Raw genomic sequence first — 20203 nt, 5'->3', positions numbered from 1 at the left:
AGTTTTAGGATACATGTGCACCATGTGCAGGTTTGTAACATAAGTGTTCATGTGCCATGTTGGTGTGCTGCACCCATTAACTCGTCATTTAGCATTAGGTATATCTCCTAATGCTATCCCTCCCCACTCACCCTACCCCACAACAGTCCCCGAAGTGTGATGTTTCCCTTCCTGTGTCCATGTGTTCTCATTGTTCAATACCCACCTATGAATGATAACATTTAGTGTTTCGTTTTTTGTCCTTGCCAGAGTTTACTGAGAATGATGATTTCCAGTTTCATCCATGTCCCTACATAGGACACGAACTCATCATTTTTGTGGCTGCATAGTACTCCATGGTGTATATGTGTCACATTTTCTTAATCCAGTCTATTGTTGTTGGACATTTGGCATGGTTCCAAGTCTTTGCTATTGTGAATACTGACGCAATAAACATACGTGTGCATGTGTCTTTATTGCAGCATGATTTATAGTCCTTTGTGTATATACCCAGTAATGGAATGGCTGGGTCACATGGTATTTCTAGTTCTAGATATTTGAGGAATCGCCACACTGACTTCCACAATGGTTGAACTAGTTTACCGTTCCACCAACAGTGTAAAAGTGTTCCTATTTCTCCACATCCTCTCCAGCACCTGCCGTTTCCTGACTTTTTAATGATCGCCATTCTAACTGGTGTGAGATGGTATGTCATTGTGGTTTTGATTTGCATTTCTCTGATGGCCAGTGATGATGAGCATTTTTTCATGTGTTTTTTGGCTGCATAAATGTCTTCTTTTGAGAAGTGTCTGTTCCTGTCCTTCACCCACTTTTTGATGGGGTTGTTTGTGTTTTACTTGTAAATTTGTTTGAGTTGATTGTAGATTCTGGTTATTAGCCCTTTGTCAGATGAGTAGGTTGCAAAAATTTTCTCCCATTTTGTAGGTTGCCTGTTCACTCTGATAGTATTTTCTTTTGCTGTGCAGAAGCTCTTTAGTTTAATTAGATCCCATTTGTCAATTTTGGCTTTTGTTCCCATTGCTTTTGGTGTTTTAGATATGAAGTCCTTGCCCAGGCCTATGTCTTGAATGGTATTGCCTAAGTTTTCTTCTAGGGTTTTTTATGATTTTAGGTCTAACATGTAAGTCTTTGATCCAACTTGAATTAATTTTTGTATAAGGTGTAAGGAAGGGATCCAGTTTCAGCTTTCTACATATGGCTAGCCAGTTTTCCCAACATCATTTATTAAACAGGGAATCCTTTCCCCATTGCTTGTTTTTGTCAGGTTTGTCAAAGATCAGACAGTTGTAGCTATGCGGCATTATTTCTGAGGGCTCTGTCCTGTTCCATTGATCTATGTCTGTGTTTTGGTACCAGTAACATGCTGTTTTGGTTACTTTAGCCTTGTAGTATAGTTTGAAGTCAGGTAGCGTGATGCCTCCAGCTTTGTTCTTTTGGCTTAGGATTGACTTGGCGATGCGGGCTCTTTTTTGGTTCCATATGTACTTTAAAGTAGTTTTTTCCAATTCTGTGAAGAAAGTCATTGGTAGCTTGATGGGGATGGCATTGAATCTATAAATTACCTTGGGCAGTATGGCCATTTTCACGATATTGATTCTTCCAACCCAAGAGCATGGAATGTTCTTCCATTTGTTTGTATACTCTTTTATTTCATTGAGCAGTGTTTTGCAGTTCTCCTTGAAGATGTCCTTCATGTCCCTTGTAATTTGGGCTCCTAGGTATTTTATTCTCTTTGAAGCAATTGTGAATGGCAGTTCCCTCATGATTGGGCACTCTGTCTGTTTTTGGTGTACAAGAATGCTTGTGATTTTTGTACATTGGTTTTGTATCCTGAGACTTTGCTGAAGTTGCTTATCAGCTTAAGGAGATTTTGGGCTGAGACAGTGGGGTTTTCTAGATATACAACCATGTCATCTGCAAACGGGGATGATTTGACTTCCTCTTTTCCCAGTTGTTTCCTTCTCCTGCCTGATTGCCCTGGCCAGAACTTCCAACACTATGTTGAATAGAAGTGGTGAGAGAGGACATCCCTTTCGTGTGCCAGTTTTCAAAAGGAATGCTTCCAGTTTGTGCCCATTCAGTATGATATTGGCTGTGGGTTTGTCATAGATAGCTCTTATTATTTTGAGATACGTCCCATCAATACCTAATTTATTGAGAATTTTTAGCATGAAGTGCTGTTGAATTTTGTCAAAGGCCTTTTCTTCATGTATTGAGGTAATCATGTGGTTTTTGTCCTTGGTTAGGTTTATATGCTGGTTTATGTTTATTGATTTGAATATGTTGAACCAGCCTTGCACCCCAGGGATGAAGCCAACTTGATCATGGTGGATAAGCTTTTTGATGTGCTGCTGGATTCAGTTTGCCAGTATATCATTGAGGATTTTTGCATCAATGTTCATGAAGGATACTGGTCTAAAATTCTCTTTTTTTGTTGTGTCTCTGCCCAGCTTTGGTATCAGGATGATGCTGGCCTCATAAAATTAGTTAGAGAGGAATCCCTCTTTTTCTATTGATTGGAATAGTTTCAGAAGGAATGGTGTCAGTTCCTCCTTGTACCTCTGATAGAATTCTGCTCTGAATCCATCTGGTCCTGGACTCTTTTTGGTTGGTAAGCTATTGATTATTGCAACAATTTCAGAGCCTGTTATTGGTCTATTCAGAGATTCAATTTCTTCGTGGTTTAGTCTTGGGAGAGTGTATGTGTCGAGGAATTTATCCATTTCTTTTAGATTTTCTAGTTTATTTGCATAGAGGTATTTGTAGTTTTCTGTGATGGTAGATTGTATTTCTGTGGGATCGGTGGTGATAACCCCTTTATCATTTTTTGTTGCATCTATTTGATTCTTCTCTCTTTTCTTCTTTATTAGTCTTGCTAGTGGTCTATCAATTTTGTTGATCTTTTCAAAAAACCAGCTGCTGTATTCATTAATTTTTTGAAGGGTTTTTTGTGTCTCTATTTCCTTCAGTTCTGCTCTGATTTTAGTTATTTCTTGCCTTCTGCTAGCTTTTGAATGTGTTTGCTCTTGCTTTTCAAGTTCTTTTAATTGTGATGTTAGGGTGTCAATTTTAGATCTTTCCTTCTTTCTCTTGTGGGCATTTAGTGCTATAAATTTCCCTCTACACACTGCTTTGAGTGTGTCCCAGAGATTCTGGTATGTTTTGTCTTTGTTCTCATTGGTTTCAAAGAACATCTTTATTTCTGCCTTCATTTTGTTATGTACCCAGTGGTCATTCCAGAGCAGGTTGTTCATTTTCCATGTAATTGAGTGGTTTTCAGTGAGTTTCTTAATCCTGAGTTCTAGTTTGATTGCACTGTGGTCTCAGAGACAGTTTGTTATAATTTCTGTTCTTTTACATTTGCTGAGGAGAGCTTTACTTCCAACTATGTGATCAAGTTTGGAATGGGTGTGGTGTGGTGCTAAAAAAATATATATATTCTGTTGATTTGGGGTGGAGAGTTCTGCAGATGTCTATTAGGTGTGCTTGGTGCAGAGCTGAGTTCAATTCCTGGGTGTTCTTGCTAACTTTCTGTCTCGTTGATCTTTCTAATGTTGACAGTGGCGTGTTAAAATCTCCCATTATGATTGTGGGGGAGTCTAAGTCTCTTTGTAGGTCACTCAGGACTTGCTTTATGAATCTGGGTGCTACTGTATTGGGTGCACATATATTTAGGATAGTTAGCTCTTCTTGTTGAATTGATCCCTTTACCATTATGTAAAGGCCTTCTTTGTCTCTTTTGATCTTTGTTGGTTTAAAGTCTATTTTATCACAGACTAGGATTGCAACCCCTGCCTTTTTTTGTTTTCCATTTGCTTGGTAGACCTTCCTCCATCCCTTTATTTTGAGTCTATATGTGTCTCTCCATGTGAGATGGGTTTCCTGAATACAGCACACTGATGGGTCTTGTCTCCTTATCCAATTTGCCAGTCTGTGTCTTTTAATTGGAGCATTTAGTCCATTTACATTTAAAGTTAATATTGTTATGTGTGAATTTGATCCTGTCATTATGATGTTAGCTGTTTATTTTGCTCATTAGTTGATGCAATTTCTTCCTAGTCTCAATGGTCTTTACAATTTGGCATGTTTTTGCAGTGGCTGGTACCAGTTGTTCCTTTCCATGTTTAGTGCTTCCTTCAGGAGCTCTTTTAGGGCAAGCAAATCTCTCAGCATTTGCTTGTCTGTAAAGGATTTTATCTCTCCTTCACTTATGAAGCTTAGTTTGGCTGGATATGAAATTCTGGGTTGAAAATTATTTTCTTTAAGAATGTTGAATATTGGCCCCCACTCTCTTCTGGCTTGAAGAGTTTCTGCTGAGAGATCAGCTGTTAGTCTGATGGGCTTCCCTTTGTGGGTAACCCGACCTTTCTCTCTGGCTGCCCTTAACATTTTTTCCTTCATTTCAACTTTGGTGAATTTGACAATTATGTGTCTTGGAGTTTCTCTTCTTGAGGAGTATCTTTGTGGCATTCTCTGTATTTCCTGAATCTGAATGTTGGCCTGCCTTGCTAGATTGTGGAAGTCCTCCTGGATAATATCTTGCAGAGTGTTTTCCAACTTAGTTCCATTTTCCCCGTCACTTTCAGGTACACCAATCAGACGTAGGTTTGGTCTTTTCACAGAGTCCCATGATTCCTGGAGGCCTTGTTCATTTCTTTTTATTCTTTTTTCTCTAAACTTCCCTTCTCCCTCCGTTTCATTCATTTCATCTTCCATCACTGATACCCTTTCTTCCAGTTGATTGCATCGGCTCCTGAGGCTTCTGCCTCCTTCATGTAGTTCTCGAAACTTGGCTTTCAGCTCCATCAGATCCTTTAAGCATTTCTCTGCATTGGTTATTCCAGTTATACATTCGTCTAATTGTTTTTCAAAGTTTTTAACTTCTTTGCTATTGGTTTGAATTTCCTCCTGTAGCTCACAGTAGTTTGATCATCTGAAGCCTTCTTCTCTCAAATCTTCAAAGTTATTCTCTGTCCAGTTTTGTTCCGTTGCTGGTGAGGAACTGCATTCCTTTGGAGAAGGAGAGACACTCTGCTTTTTAGAGTTTCCAGTTTTTCTGCTCTGTTTTCTCCCCATCTTTGTGGTTTTATCAACTTTTGGTCTTTGATGATGGTGATGTACAGATGGGTTTTTGGTGTGGGTGTCCTTTCTGTTTGTTAGTTTTCCTTCTAACAGACAGGACCCTCAGCTGCAGGTCTGTTGGAGTTTACTAGAGGTCCACACCAGACCCTGTTTGCCTGGGTATCAGCAGCGGTGGCTACAGAACAGCAGATTTTTGTGAACCACAAATTCAGCTGTCTGATCATTTCTCTGGAAGTTTGGTCTCTGAGGACTACCCGGCCGAGTGAGGTGTCAGTCTGTCCCTACTCGGGGGTGCCCCCCAGTTAGGCTGCTCGGGGTTCAGTGACCCACTTTAGGAGGCAGTCTGCCCAGTCTCAGATCTCCAGTTGCATGCTGGGAGAACCACTACTCTCTTCAAAGCTGTCAGACAGGGACATTTAAGTCTACAGAGGTTACTGCTGACTTTTTGTGTGTCTATGCCCTGCCCCCAAAGGTGGAGCCTACTGAGGCAGGCAGGCCTCCTGGAGCTGTTGTGGGTTCCACCCAGTTCCAGCTGCCTGGCTGCTTTGTTTACCTAAGAAAGCCAGGGCAATGGTGGGCCCCACTCCCCCAGCCTCCCTGCCACCTTGAAGTTTGATCTCAGAGTGCTGTGCTCGCAATCAGCAAGACTCCATTGGCATAAGACCCTCTGAGCCAGGTGCGGGACAAAATCTCCTGGTGTGCCATTTTCCAAGCCTGTTGGAAAAGTGCAGTATTAGGGTGAGAGTGACCCGATTTTCCAGGTGCCGTCTGTCACCCCATTCTTTGACTAGGAAAGGGAACTTCCTGACCCCTTGTGCTTCCTGAGTGAGGCAATGCCTCACCCTGCTTCGGCTCCCACACGGTGGGGCTGCACCCACTGTCCTGCACCCACTGTTTGGCACTCCCTTAGTGAGATGAACCCGGTACCTCAGATGGAAATGCAGAAATCACCTGTCTTCTGCGTCGCTCATGCTGGGAGCTGTAGACCGGAGCTGTCCCTATTAGGCCATCTTGGCTCCACCCCTCATTTCATTATTTCATCATTTCATCATTTCACTTCTTTTCATCATTTTATTTTATCATTTCATACCATTTCTTCATTTAATCATTTCATCATTTCATTTCATTTCACCATTTCACTTCATCATTTCATTTCAGTATTTCATTTCATTGCACCATTTCATTTCATCATGTCATTTCATCATTCCGTTTCATCATTTCAGCATTTCATTTCATCTCATCATTTCACCATTTCATTTCATCTCATCATTTCATCATTTTATCATTTCATTTCATTTCATTTCATCTCATCATTTCATCATTTCGTTTCATCATTTCATTTCATTTCATGTCATCATTTCATCATTTCATTTCATTTCAGTGATACATGTATTTAAGTGCTAATGTGATGCCCAGGAAACACCCTATTTCCCTTTGTAAAACACCTCCTTCAACAAAACTCAACCTCTCATGGCTGGCTAAGTCTACAGGGATACCAGCCTCTCTTGAACCACCCAATTTGATTCAGAACCTCAAACAGCAAATCAGTTTCATAAAAACCTAAAACATAAACACAACATTTGGTTGTAAGTGAGCCAACAGTTTCTTGTCTCTTTCTCTGCTCAAGGCTTAATGCCGTTTCTCCCCAACTATGTTCAGTGGAAGAAAAGATCCCCTGGACAAATAAGTTTGAGAACTGTTGTTGCAGGACTTCTGAGAACCTTTAAAACAAAAATCCTCATCCACAGGGATATTCAGGAGGGAGATGGCTGATGCAGCACAACTTTCTTTCCCAGGAGCATCTTGCAGAATACAGTATGAGATGCAGAAAGGCTGCACTGAGTCTTTTTAAGGGCCAGGGCCTTTGTGGCGGTGAGGTAGGAGCTCTCCAGATAGCATCTAATGAGTAGGAACATTCAGGTTGCTTTTTTTTTTTTCCTTACTGGCAAAACTGTGTGTGCATCATGAATGAAGCCGGTCTCCCTTACCCATATCAAAACTAAACCCAAATTAATTGGCTAAATTGGGACTCAACACCTCCAGGAGCCATGCAGAAGAAAGCCCCACCACACTTTAAAGTAGCTTACCTCATCATATTTGAGGAAAGCAAAACGCTTATGACCAGTATGCTGCTAATACAAGTCAACAGATAATGCTGTATGAAAAATTATTTTTCCCAATCATAGCTAGCATAGTCCACACTTTGCATTACACCTTCCCTCCTGTTTTAGAATTTTAAACACAGGTCCTTTTCTCTCCTTTTTTTAAATTTTAATTTAATTATACAAGACGGAGTCTCAGTATGTTGCCCAGGTTGGTCTTCAACTCCTGAGGCATCCATCTCTGCCTCCCAAAGTGCTGAGATTACAGGTCTGAGACCTTGTGCCCGGCCTTAGAGACAAATCTTAATTCATTCTTACAATTATCCTGAGGTTAGAAAAATGGAAGGGGAAGAAAAATGGCAAGCAGGTAGGCTGACTTCGGCTTCATTATTTGGAAGGATAGTTTTCTCGGTTAAAACACACTACTGCCCACAAAGGCCAAGACAACAGAAAAATATATACATGTAAATAGATTTTATATGTGACAGCAGTTTGAAATGGAGACTTTTTCAATGCAAATGGCAAACAGCTGTCCTTGGGAATAAATGACAAGAATTTTTTAATCTCAACAGCTGTCCTGAAAGCATGTCTCTACATCTCTACCTGCATTCTGGAATCAGGGAGAAAGCCAAAACTGACGACAAGACACTAGATCAGCCGTGTCCAACCCTTTGACTACAAGGACTTTTCCGCCTATCTGTGGTGGTGGGTATCATGAAAATTATGCACAAACCTTTTTTTTTTTTTTTAAGCTCATCAGCTATCATTAGCAGTAGTGTATTTTATCTGTGGCCCAGGAGCATTCTTCTTCCAATGTGGCCCTGAGAAGCCAAAAGACTGGACACCTGTGCACTAGATCAAAAGGCTACTCCTTCTGGAAGCAATTGTAAAGAATTTCTGACATTATCTTGACATGAAAACCAATGGATAGTGGGACAGAATGCAAAATCTTCAAGAATTTTTCTTGTTGGTTTTTTTTTTTTTTTTTTTTTTTTGAGTCAAGGTGTTGCTCTGTGGCCCAGGCTGGAACACACTGGTGAGATCACAGCTCAGTGCAGGCTCAAGTGCTCCTCCCACCTCAGCCACAGTAGTGCACACCACTCCTGGCTAATATTTTATTTTTTGTAGAGATGTGGTCTCATTATATTGTCCAGGTTGGTCTCAAACTCCTTGACTCAAGGGATCCAGGACAGGATAACAGGCGTGAGCCACCACACCTGGCTATGTGCATGAACTTTTAAGACAAATACAAGGCTCCACAAAAATTAAGGTTTTCCCACCTAATTTCCAGGGGATCTTTTGGTGCAAGGATGAGAAACCCTTAAAAGTACACAGACATCTCCAAAGATTCAAGACAGTTCATTCGGGCTGAGCCAGCCCACTGGGCAGACTGACTTTCAAACAAGGCCCACCCATGACATACACCAGATGGCTCTCCAAGAATCTCTCCAGTTCTCAGGGTCCCTAAGGTACTGGACAGAGGTAGGAAAGCAAACCCATTTGCTTCTTCCTGAAGGAAACCACTTGAGGTCAAGACCCCACAATCAGACGAGGATGGAGTGGCTCACCCTCAGTCAACAGGCCAGACTCAAGGTGGTATAATGTCTTAACCAAGGGTGTGGGACTCCAGGTCTGAATCCGAACTCAGTTCTCCTTTGATAACCACACTTTGTTAATTTTCCTTAACAGGGGTTCCTGGCAAGTCATTTCTCCCTCAGGTCTTCGGTTTCCTCACCTACAAGATGAGAAGGCTGCATCAGATGGAAATTCGGGGCGTAAGGGGATGTCCATGCGCAGCCCACCCCACCGACGGGCCCCTTGAGCCTCCATCACAGTTCCCAACACGCACCCACCCCACAAATCCTGCCCAAGGTGAGGGCTGGTCCCGGGTCCTCTGGCTGCCGCATCAGCAAGTGCAGGAGGGAGGAGAAGCCTCCAAGGGGGCGACGCGGGCTCAAGGATGCAACTCAGCCAGGAGTTAACTGGGGCCCCGAGGGAGATGTCCAGTCCGGTGCTGGAGCCCAGCCCTGGTCCCCGACCCCCTTACCTGCACGGTCCGTATCTCCTGCTGGGTGAGGTCCTTGGACACAGCGCACTTGGTGCGCAGCACGCGCAGGCTGCCAACGGAGATGCCGATGAGCTTCTGGAGCTGCCCGCACTGCTGCAGCACCCGGCTGGCTGCGGCCCCTGCACCTCCCTCCGCGATAGCCACGTCACCCCCGCCACCGCTCTCCTTCTTCTCTCCCATCAGGGCCGAGCGCAGCGCCGCTCTATGCAGGCTGCAGCAGCCCAGGAACAGAGCCTGGGGCGCGGGTGTCTAGGCAAGGAACCCCCGAACCGGGAGAGCTGGACCAGGAGTGACCCTCGGTGCTGCCTTATCCAGGACGCCGGTAGATCTGGCAGCCGAGTCTGCCGATCCCGCCCTCAGACCCGCGGCGGTGGGGGCAAAAACCCGCGACGGCGGGGTGAAAAAGCCGCAGCGGTAAAAACCTGTGGCGGCGGGAGTAAAAAGCCGTGTCGGCAAAAAGCCGCGGCAGCGGGTAAAAAGCCGCGGTGATTGGAGCAAAAAGCCGCGGCGGCGCGGGCAAAAAGCCGCAAAAAGCCGCGGCAGCGGGCGCAAAAAGCCGCAACGGTGGGGTCAAAAAGCCCGGGCGGTGAGGGAAAAAGCCGGGGCGACGGGGCAACAAGCCACGGCGGCGGGGACAACAAGCCACGGCAGCCAAGGCAAACAGCCGCGGCGACAAAAAGCTGCTGTGGCGGGGGCAAAAAGCCGCGGCGGCGGGGGCAAAAAGCTGCGGTGACGGGGGCAAAAAGCCGTAAAAAGCCCCAGCGTCGGGGGCAGAAAGCCGCGACGGCAGGGGCAAAAAGCCGCGGTGGCGGGGTAAGAAGCCGCGGCGGCAAAAAGATGCGGCGGCAAAAAGATGCGGCGGCGTGGGCAAAAAGGCGCGGCGGGGGCAAAACGGTGTGGCGGCTGCAAAAAGCCGCGGCGGCGGGGGCAAAAAGCCTCAAAAGGCCGCGGCGTCTGGTGCCAAAAGCCGCAAAAAGCCGCGGCGGAGGGGGCAAAAAGCAGGGGCGGCAAAAAGCCATGACGGCGGGGACATGAAGCCGCAAAAACTCTCGGCGGCAGGGGCGAAAACCCGTGGCGGCGGGGGCAAAAAGCTGCTGGGGTGATAAAAAGCCGCGGCGGCGGGGGCAGGAAGCCGCGTAGGGGGCAAGGAGCCGCGGCGGCGGGGGTAAAAAGCTGTGGTGGCAGGGGCAAAAAGCCGCAAAAAGCCCGGGCAGTGGGGGCAAGAAGCCACGGCAGGAAAAACCTGCGGCGGCGGGGGAAAAAAGCGTAAAAAGCCGCGGTGGCGGGGGCCAAAAGCCGCGGCGGCAAAAAGCCGCAAAAAGCCGGGGCGGCAGGGCAAGAAGCCACGGCGGCAGGGCAAGAAGCCGCGGCGGGAAAAACCTGCGGCGGCGGGGCCGAAAAGCAGTAAAAAGACGCGGCGCTGGGGGCCAAAAGCCATGAAAAGCCGCGGCGGAAAAATTCACGGTGGCGGGAGCAAAAAGCTGCGGCAGCAGGGGGAAAAAAGTCGCAAAAAGCCGCGGCGGCGAGCGCAAAAAGCCGTGGCTTCAGGGGCAAAAAGCCGCGGCAGCGGGGGGAGAAAGACGCAAAAAGCTGCGTCGGCAAAAAGCCGCGGCGGGGGCAAAAAGCCGTGGCGGCGGCGAGGGAAAAATCCGCTGCGGCCAGGGTAAAGAGCCCCAAAAAGCCGCCGCGGCAGGGGCTAAATTCCGCGAGGCCGGGGGCAGAAAGCCGCGGCAGCGGGGGCAGAAAGCAACGGCGGCGGGGGCATAAAGCCGCAAAAACCCGCAGCGGCGGGGTCAAAAATCCACGGCGGCAAAAAGCCGCGTCGGCGGGGCAAAATAGTGGAAATGGGGTAGAAGGCCAGCACAGCTTGGCATTCCTGGAGTGTGATGTGGAAGGAAAAGTGCAGAGGAAGACAAAGATGTAAGTAGGCTTGACTCAGTGCAGCTAAGAACCCAGATGTTATCTTGATGTTATCTATCAGCTAATTTGTTGTATTTTAGTAGAGAAGGGGTTTTACCACGTTGGCCAGGATGGTCTCGATCTCCTGACCTCATGATCCACGCACCTCAGCCTCCCAAAGTGGTGGGATTAGAGGCATGAGCCACAAAGTGCTCAAAAAATCTATTAATTAAAAAATGTGTATGTAGCCGTCTTTAATCTACCATGTCCATTAGCAGATAAATACTATAAGCAAAATAACAACAGTGAAAGAAACATAGACTTAGAGTAGATACTCTGATTTATTTAATAAAAATTTGAAAATAGACCAAATTACTCTATGATAAAAAAAATTCTGTTACTATTGAGGATGAGGGTTAGTGTTTGGAAAGGGGCAGGAGAAGTATCTCTATTTTTAGTAATGTTCTATTTTCATACATGGTTATAAGCAAATACATGTGTTTCATTAATGAAGCTATCCATATTTAATCATTGTACTTTTCTGCATGTATGATATATGTCAATAAATGTCTTAAATTATATACAGCAAAAATAGACAAAAACACAAGAAGACATACAGAAATGTTAAACCTAGAGAGAAATTTGAATATAAGTAAGTCTCTGAATGACTAATAAAACAAACCAAAAAATAGGATGGAGAGGTTTGGAACAGCATGATTAGCAAAATTGCCGTATCTGTCTTTTAATATTGGTAGAAACATAGTTAGATAAAAAAAGGACTTGTCTCGGAGCATGATTTCTGAAAATAGTGGAATCGAGTTTGAATCTAGTAAGTACACATAAATAAATGTCTTAAAACTCCTCTTATGTTAGCTAATTAAGAAATATTATTATAGACATTAGAAAATATTTTAATAAATTGAGTGCATTTCACACGCTAAGGAAATGATCTTACTTGCATTTGATAGTTCAATTAGATACATATATACCTATAGGTAGTTTAAAATATTTCTAATAACCTTATATACTTTTAAAAAGCATTGATATATGTTTGCACTATCTGGTGTATAGAGTACACATACCAAACATGATTATAGCTCTTCTGCTATAAACTTCAAATGTCTAATTAATACAAAAATCTAGAATGAGAAGAGTTCCTTGCATTTTTTTTTTTTTTTTTTACCAAATAGAATATAGGAAAGATAGCTGCAAATATACCTGACACACTTATCTGTGAGTATGGTGGTAGCCTTTTTATTTTATTTTATTTTGAGAGAGGGTCTCACTTTGTCACCCAAGATGGAGTGCAGTCATGTGATCAGACCTCACTGAAGCCTTCACATACTGTGCTCAAGCGATTCTCCCACCTCAGTCTCCTGAGTAGCAGGGACTGCAAGTGCATGACACCATACTAGCTAATTTTTGTAAAGATGGGGTTTCACCATGTTGCCCTGGCTGATCTCCATCTCCTGGACTCAAGAGATCTGGCCACCTTGGCCTCCCAAAGTGCTGGGATTATAGTTTTGGGGCACCGCAATCAGCCCAGCCTTAAAAAAGGCAGACTAGAGATCTTTATCTATGTATATCTATATCTATCTATAAAATAAACATATGTGTTCCTTATATAAAAATATATATTATTAATATTATATAAAAATTGTTTTTCAAGGTAGAAATATATAAAGAGGGTGCATGTAGAGCCTGGGGCATTGTGTAGTGAAGCTCAAGGCCTCTGAAGAAATGCCCCTTGCCTCTTTTGTCTGGGCTAGAATCCGAGAAGGGAAAGCAGCAGATGCACTGGTTCCCAGGTTCTTGGCATCCTACAGAGAGAAACTTGTTTGAGCTAGGGTAGTGTTTAACTCGCTTGTTCTTACTCTTCTGTTTTATGTAGTAAGCAGAGACTAGCTTCATGAGAACAGACAGTGACAGTCAAGGCTGTCTGTTATTTTGTGCAGCATTAATTGAGAAATTCTAGCACCTGAAGACCTCTGGGCCATTTGAGGGTAGGTGCAGGGGAGGAAAGGGAAGTTTGCATCCCTCCTGCTGTGGAGAGAACCCGTGGGAAGCACAGGCCTGTCCTAACTGAAGGCAGACCCCCTTGCTAACCAGCTTCTCATCAGCCAACCCTGGATGAGTTTCCATGTCTATTTACTAAATAATCTTTATTGCTCTTCTTCATATGGGCAAAGTATGGTTTACAGGGAATATTGTTCCTTTGAACACCCATCGTGGAAACCCCTTCCTGTTGTGGGAAAACAGGCTTCCATATGTGTCTTATTGGGAAACACATAGGCAGTTTCTATGTTTTTACTGCATCTATTTCAGGGATATGGGAACTGAATAGTGCCCATCAAAGTCTCACCTGATGTTGGAAATTGATCTGAGAGCGCAGAAGGACAGAAATCTTTCTTTGTTCCTGGGCAACGGTGGTTGAGGGATCATTTTGTGGCAGCTACAGTGGCAATGATGGAGGCAGAATGGAGGGCTCAGTACCAAGACAAGGAGAGACTTGGTCTCACAATGGCAGCATTGCAGGGGTGCGCTCTACAGAGCATTTGCTCACATGGTTTTGGGCATTGTCTCTAACTACATTGCTTCCCCAATAGGTTGACCCATTCTAACTAACTCCTTTTCTCTTTAAAAAAGCAAACTTCATTTGTATGACTTGCAATTGTAAAGGACACCAATTGGCCAGTTATCATTCAAATTCTCTGTTACTTAATCCTGCCTTTTCCTGATGTATGCAACTTTCGCCTAAAAAATTGGACACTTTGTTGCTTACTCATTGTCTTTACACATTTTAAAATGTTGCTTTGTGCCCCCAACCCTAATTACATTTTCAATGTTTTGCAAGTGGAATCCATGTGTTCTTGATTTACATGAAGCTCAAAATAATGGTTATAGTAACTAGTACTTCATAATTAAGCAAAAAGCTCTTATTGAAAAATGACAGAACTATACATAGGGATGAGAACATGGAGAGATATTTCATGAGATCACAAAGTTATGGTATGGCAGAAGTAGAACGCTGAGTAGAGACTCTGTGTTCCCAATCATTATTTCTACCACCAGCTTTCTATTTTGATGTTAATAATGTTCTTATGTGGGAAACCCTACATATTTGCCAATGTTTAGTTCATTGACAAAGAAATAGAAAGAGCTTCAAGAACACTCTAATCTTTAAAAAATAAAATACCTATAATTGGCCATACGAAAAAATTGGTACTTGACATATACTGAGATCGTTTTATTTTGTGCTAGACAAATGAAGTCATAGAACAGAATGTGCTTTAAATATTATGAATAGTGCTTGCATGTGTGTGTGTCTATAGATGCATATTAGGCTGCTGAAAAGTTTTATTATTCTTTCCAGGAGAGAGACTGCCAACTTTTGAACCTAACTAGAACAAGTATATTGCTTCTTCATATTTTTATTAAGGCAAAGAGAGTCTAGTTAAAAATAATTCAAATTGTCGTGGAAATGCTATAAATTGCTGTGAAGTGAGTTGCTGGCTATGGCTTGTCAGAGCAAATATATTGTACAAATCTTAGGGGAGAATTAGTGCTTGTGCATTAAAATCAAATCATCTTGCAGCACACCGAGAAAAAGGTTAGATTTTTAAAATAATTTCAAAGTCATGAAAAGAGCAAATATGCTCCACAAAGAGCCTAGCAACCCTCAATGACCAATGCCCCTTTTATATAGTTTGGTATCTGAATTAGAATCCCAGAATCTACAAATTCCTCTGGGTGTGGGTACTGCATTTTGAGGATTTTATAACACTGCCATCACTAAGCTCTCTTTTGATATTCACTTTAAGGAGATAATTTACGGGCAACCAGAGAGCATAAACCAAAGTAGATATCTATCTAGATAGCTAGATACATCTCCATATCATTGACAGGATACCTTCTGGCCGAGTGTGAGTACAACCTATGGATGTGGTTGGAGAGAACAAGTGTTCCACCTGAATGGCAGATCAGGATTATTCCTTCTTATCTGCTGCAATGGCTCAATGTGTTAAGGAGAGGAGCGAGACAGCAAGAACCGCATTCATTCAGTCATACAGACCAAAAGGAGGAATGTCGCCCAGCCCTCTAAACTGACCCAGAACCCAGCTCATGTCTCAACTGCTACCTCTCCTCCTTAGAAAGAAGTAACTCCACCAAAGCAGGGTTCTGGACAAATATATTTTTATTGATCATATACAAATAGATGAAGATGGACTTGGATGTTAAGAAAAATAATACTATACAAAATCGAGAGTAGACAGTCGCCCCTAGACTTAAATTAAGAGTGTGTACATTAGATAATTTAATCCAATGTATCAGGTAAAAACTTGAACAAACCTTTTGGACTCTTCCTTAAAATTCAGGGAAGCGTGTCCTCCAAAAAACATAATCAAAATATAAATAAAAGACTGGCTTAAGATGAAAGGAAACCTTACAAATGAAAAGAAGCCAGGTGAGAGGCACTTAACTGAGAATGAAAAGAAACTGAGTGGACAAAATAATTATGAGAAGATGAACCTTCAAATCAGAAAGAGGGCAAGAAGCTTATTTGATACTATGGGAACTCGAAAGAGAGTGAACACAAATGTGAAAATTCCAGGAGTAAAGACAAGTAGCATAGCTAAATTAAGAGCATGAGAAAATGTATACAATTTTGAGTAATAAGAACAGAAATCAAAAGTAACTATTGTATGTTATATTTTAGTAGAGCAACACTGAAGAAGAATGAAAACAAGAAATAATATTAAATATGAACATATGGAGAACAGAATAATATTTTTAAAATTTTTAGTTTCTCAGCTTATCTGAAATTTTAATTTTCTTTTCTTATGTAATACCAGAGTTATTAGGAAGGTATTATCTAATAACACTATTTTCAGTGATACTTTAAGTAGTTGTCCTAGAAAAATTTTATTTTTTAAAAATGTATATTTAAAAATACATTAAATGTGTATATACATCAATCATATGTATCGATTTCTGTTTTTCTTGAATTGCAAATGAAATTTGTATTTTTGTGTTCCTGGAATAAAATAAACTTGAATGGATTGTAATATGTTATTCATGCTGTAATTCAGTGTATTTGAATACTTTAAAAATGTTACATTTATAGTTAACAGATACTGACCTATAAATTTTCTGTCATATAATGATGCTGTGAGACAATCTAAGAAGAAATAAAATTTAAATTCATGTATTCCTACTTTTTTCTCTGTTCTCTAACTGTAATATATTTTAATTACAGATGGAGGAACAGATAGATGTTAGATAAATAGATATATAATAGATCATCCAAAATTCTTATTCTTATGGTTTTATGTAGTCAGTATTTACCTCTATTTTTCTACATGTTTATCCTTCCAATTTAGTTCATTACTTCCTGCAACTTTGATGTCATATATATAAACAGGAAATAACACATGGTGGCCGGGATGTAGAGAGATCCACAGGACTTGTGAATAAAATCCACAGGGAAGGATGTGGCGATTCTTTTGCAATATTGGAGGGAATGACAAACCCTATGTTTGCTGTGGAAAAGAGTATGGTAGTTCCTCAAAACATCAAAATGGTATTGCCTTATGACTCGGCAGCCCCACATCTCAAGATAGCAAAAGAATTGAAAGCAGAGTCTTGAAAAAATATTTGCACATCCATGTTTGCTGCAGCATTATTGGCAATAGCTAAAACGTAGAAGCAATTGAAGTGTCCAACAACAGATGAATGGATAAGCAAAACACGATATATACATACAATGGAAAATTATTCAGCCTTAAACATGAGGGAAATATTCTCACATATGTTGCAACTTGGATGAAACTTGAGGATATTAAGCCAAGTGAAATAAGTTAATCAGTGAAGGACAAATACAGTATAATTCCATTTGTATAAGAGACTTAAAGTGGACAGAATCATAGAGATAGTACAATGATGATTGCCAGAAGCTGGGGGGAGGAAGACATGGGGAAGTACTGTTTAATGGGTATAGAGTTTCAGTTTCACAAGATGAAACGAGTTATGGAGATGGATGGTAGAGATGGCTGCACAATGTTATGACTCTATTTAGTACCACTGAACTGTACACTTAAAATGGTTAACAGAGTACATTTTATGTTATGTGTGTTTTACCACAATAAAAATATAAAATACCTTAGGAACATTTTCCTGAAAGAGTCCACATAAAATTCATTTTAATGCATGTATTTATGCATAGCTTTCTATTTTTCTCTTTTCTATTTATATTCCAAATTAGAATATAATGCTAATCAAGCATAGTGGCTGTGTTTCTTGCTTCCTCTAGTCTGCAGGTAGCATACAAATGTAATACACTACTCATTAATGTCACATCTATTTATTTTCTGCCTTATACCAAGCTTGTGGGATTCTCTTAAATACAACATTTTTATACTTACACCTATGCAATATCCATTAGCATCGCCTTCCTAAATCAGGGGAAATTGAGTCTCTGTAAGGTGCAGTAACTTACTAAGATACAAAACTCAGCATTAAAGTCTGTATACTTCAATATCCTGCCCTCTTCTCATTTGTCTTTACTGCCTTTTCTGTATGTGTCAGATGTTCAATAAATTCTCTTTTTTAAACTGAATTTAAGCAGTGGAGCAGTGTTTTGTTGAACAATAAATATGATATTGGACACTCTTCCTCCCTTTCATTTATGATGCAGTTCATGAAAAAGAGAAATTCTTTCATTGTGCTAGAAGCTTAAAATAATAAAAATGCCACTTTCTACATTAAACAGAAACGGGAGGGAATCAAGAAGAATTGGATGAGACATAGAAAACAAGTGGGAAATAAATCTAGTATAATTTCCCCTTTGTGTACCTGTGTTATTTAGCATTTGAGAAAATGTTTCCCCCAAATATCTTCCCATCTTAATTCATGTCTATAAAGTAGACATTTATGTCTCACCTTGTCAAGAAGGGCAAACTCTAACATAAACATTTCCCAAAAATGCTTCCTGCTAAAACGTAAGCTCAGTCTGGCTAGAAATTAAGCTCACTTCATAAAAATTAGTTGGTAGCTAATCTTTGCATGCTGTTCTCTGAACTTGAGTGAAAGCTGTCCATCAGGCATACAGGGAATGACGGAAAAGGTGACAACAGAAGATGAATGCTATGTCACTAACCTTCAAAGATGACCTGACTTTTCTTTCAAATTCTTGATATCTTAAGACTTCATTAATTCATCTCTCTTTGCCCTTGGTTCAACATTGTGCTATACCAAAACTCATGTAAAACAATGATCTATTGTAATAAAAATGGCATTTTTCTTTCATGTAGATGCAAGCTATCTGGCATTTTTACAATCAACATACTTCCATTGTCAATTTTTCATTCTGTATTGGAACTAATTGATAGGTATTTCTGAAGGGACGAAGGTGTTTCTGTGTTCATTGTGATCCAAACTTTTTTTAGACCTATTGGTGTTTGTAAAACAATTTGTGCCAGCTGACCAAGGACCACTGTGGCAGAAAGCAGCAAACTTGCATAAGATGTCGCTGCCTCATCAGTTGGCTTTGAAAACTAGGGGCTTAGTCTATAGTCCTATGAATCAAAGACATTGATAGATGTAATTTAAGATTACAATCATATTTTCCTTTTGACAGTCACATTCTAAAGCATGAGGTATTGCAATTAATCTCAATTAGTTGATGACAATTAAAATTAATAGTTTATTATTGCTGATAAAAAATCATGACTCTCCTGTTCTCAAATGTGCAAGGAATTCTTGTAATTTTAATACAAATTTGCATATTATTACTAATTGATTTAATCTCATCGTGTTTGGTTCATGGATCCAATTTGTTAAAATATTGATAATGGGATAATGATTTGTCTCCCCATTTCATTTACACTAAAAGACACAATTCTTACAATGGTCTGCAAGCCCATCGTGATCTGCGGCATGTTAACCGCCAAAATTCTTTTATGTCTTCACCCTTGATCTTACCAGTGGTCCTGGCCACCTCACTGTCCTCTGTACATGCCAACATGCTGCTGTCTTATGATCAAGACTCTAGTTAATTTCTTGGCTTTGAAAGATAACCTTCCATATATCCATTGATCAGCTCATTCAACTTCCTCAAGTCTTTACTGAAACCTCACATTCTCGATGAGACCTATTCAGTATTTCAAACTGCCTCCCAGGTGCAACAGTCCAAAACCCCTTGGTCTTCTGTGTATTTTTGAAAGGATTTATTGAGATATAATTTACATACTGTAGAGTGCACATATTAATGTCTACAAGTCAATGGCTTTTAGTATATACACAGATAAGTGGAGCCATCATCACAATGAATTTGAGAGCATTTTAATCACTTCCAAAAGAAACCCCACCTTCCCTAGCTGTTAACTTCCTATGCACTCATCCCCTACTCAATCCTAAGCAACCACAAATCTGGTTTCTGTCTCTGTAGATCTTCCTATTCTATTTTCATCTAAATAGAATCATACAATAGGTGGCCTTTTGTGCCTGGCTTCTTTCAGTTGGCATAATGCTATCAAGGTTCATATGCGTATTGGTACTTTATTTCTTTTTATAACTGTATAACATTCAATTTCATGGATATAACATTTTGTTTATCCAATAATATTTTTATTGACATTTGAGTTGTGTTCAGCCTTTGGCTATTTTAAATACTGCTGTTAAAATACTTGTGCACAATCTGCGTTTGAACACCTCTTTCCAATACTCTGGGGGTATACCTAGGAATATATTTCTGGGTCATATGACTATACTATGTTTAATATATTTAGAAGCCATCAACCTATTTTCCAAAGTGGCCAGTTCTAGCCATAGAGTATCTAACTATGGATTTGATTTGTAGTTGCCTGATGAGTGATGCTGTTGAGTATCTTTTTATGGGATTATTGACCGTTCGTGTACCTTCTTGGGATATACATCTATTCCTATCATTTATCAGTTTTGAGTTGGGATTTTTGTTACTGAGTTAAAACAATTTTTCTATATTCAAGATACATATATATGCAGACATATAGATATGTGTTTCTCAAATATTTTC

General features: G+C 41.1%; 1 protein-coding gene across 1 annotated transcript; it reads right to left on the bottom strand.

Moving 5' to 3' along the window:
• Positions 1-7851: 7851 nt before the first annotated feature.
• LOC129138928 (uncharacterized) lies at positions 7852-19088 on the bottom strand. Its single transcript, XM_054677241.2, has 3 exons — positions 19056-19088; positions 9232-11181; positions 7852-8919 (listed from the first exon to the last, which is right to left on the bottom strand). Exons 1-2 carry the CDS (start codon positions 19086-19088, stop codon positions 9823-9825), a joined length of 1392 nt encoding a protein of 463 aa, XP_054533216.1. The 3' UTR covers positions 7852-8919; positions 9232-9822.
• Between the last annotated feature and the right edge of the window lie 1115 nt (positions 19089-20203).

This window comes from Pan troglodytes, chromosome 1 (genome assembly GCF_028858775.2).
Source record: "Pan troglodytes isolate AG18354 chromosome 1, NHGRI_mPanTro3-v2.0_pri, whole genome shotgun sequence".
In the NCBI taxonomy this organism is placed as follows: domain Eukaryota; kingdom Metazoa; phylum Chordata; class Mammalia; order Primates; family Hominidae; genus Pan; species Pan troglodytes.
This window is presented reverse-complemented; position numbering and strand designations above follow the sequence as displayed.

Coding starts and splice junctions, on each gene's coding strand:
- LOC129138928 (XM_054677241.2), bottom strand. CDS start 19,088: ATGCCGCAGATCACGATGGGCTTGCAGACCATT. Junction 11,182..19,055: donor CGATGGGCTTGCAGACCATT/GTAAGAATTGTG, acceptor CACTGAGTCAAG/CCTACTTACATCTTTGTCTT.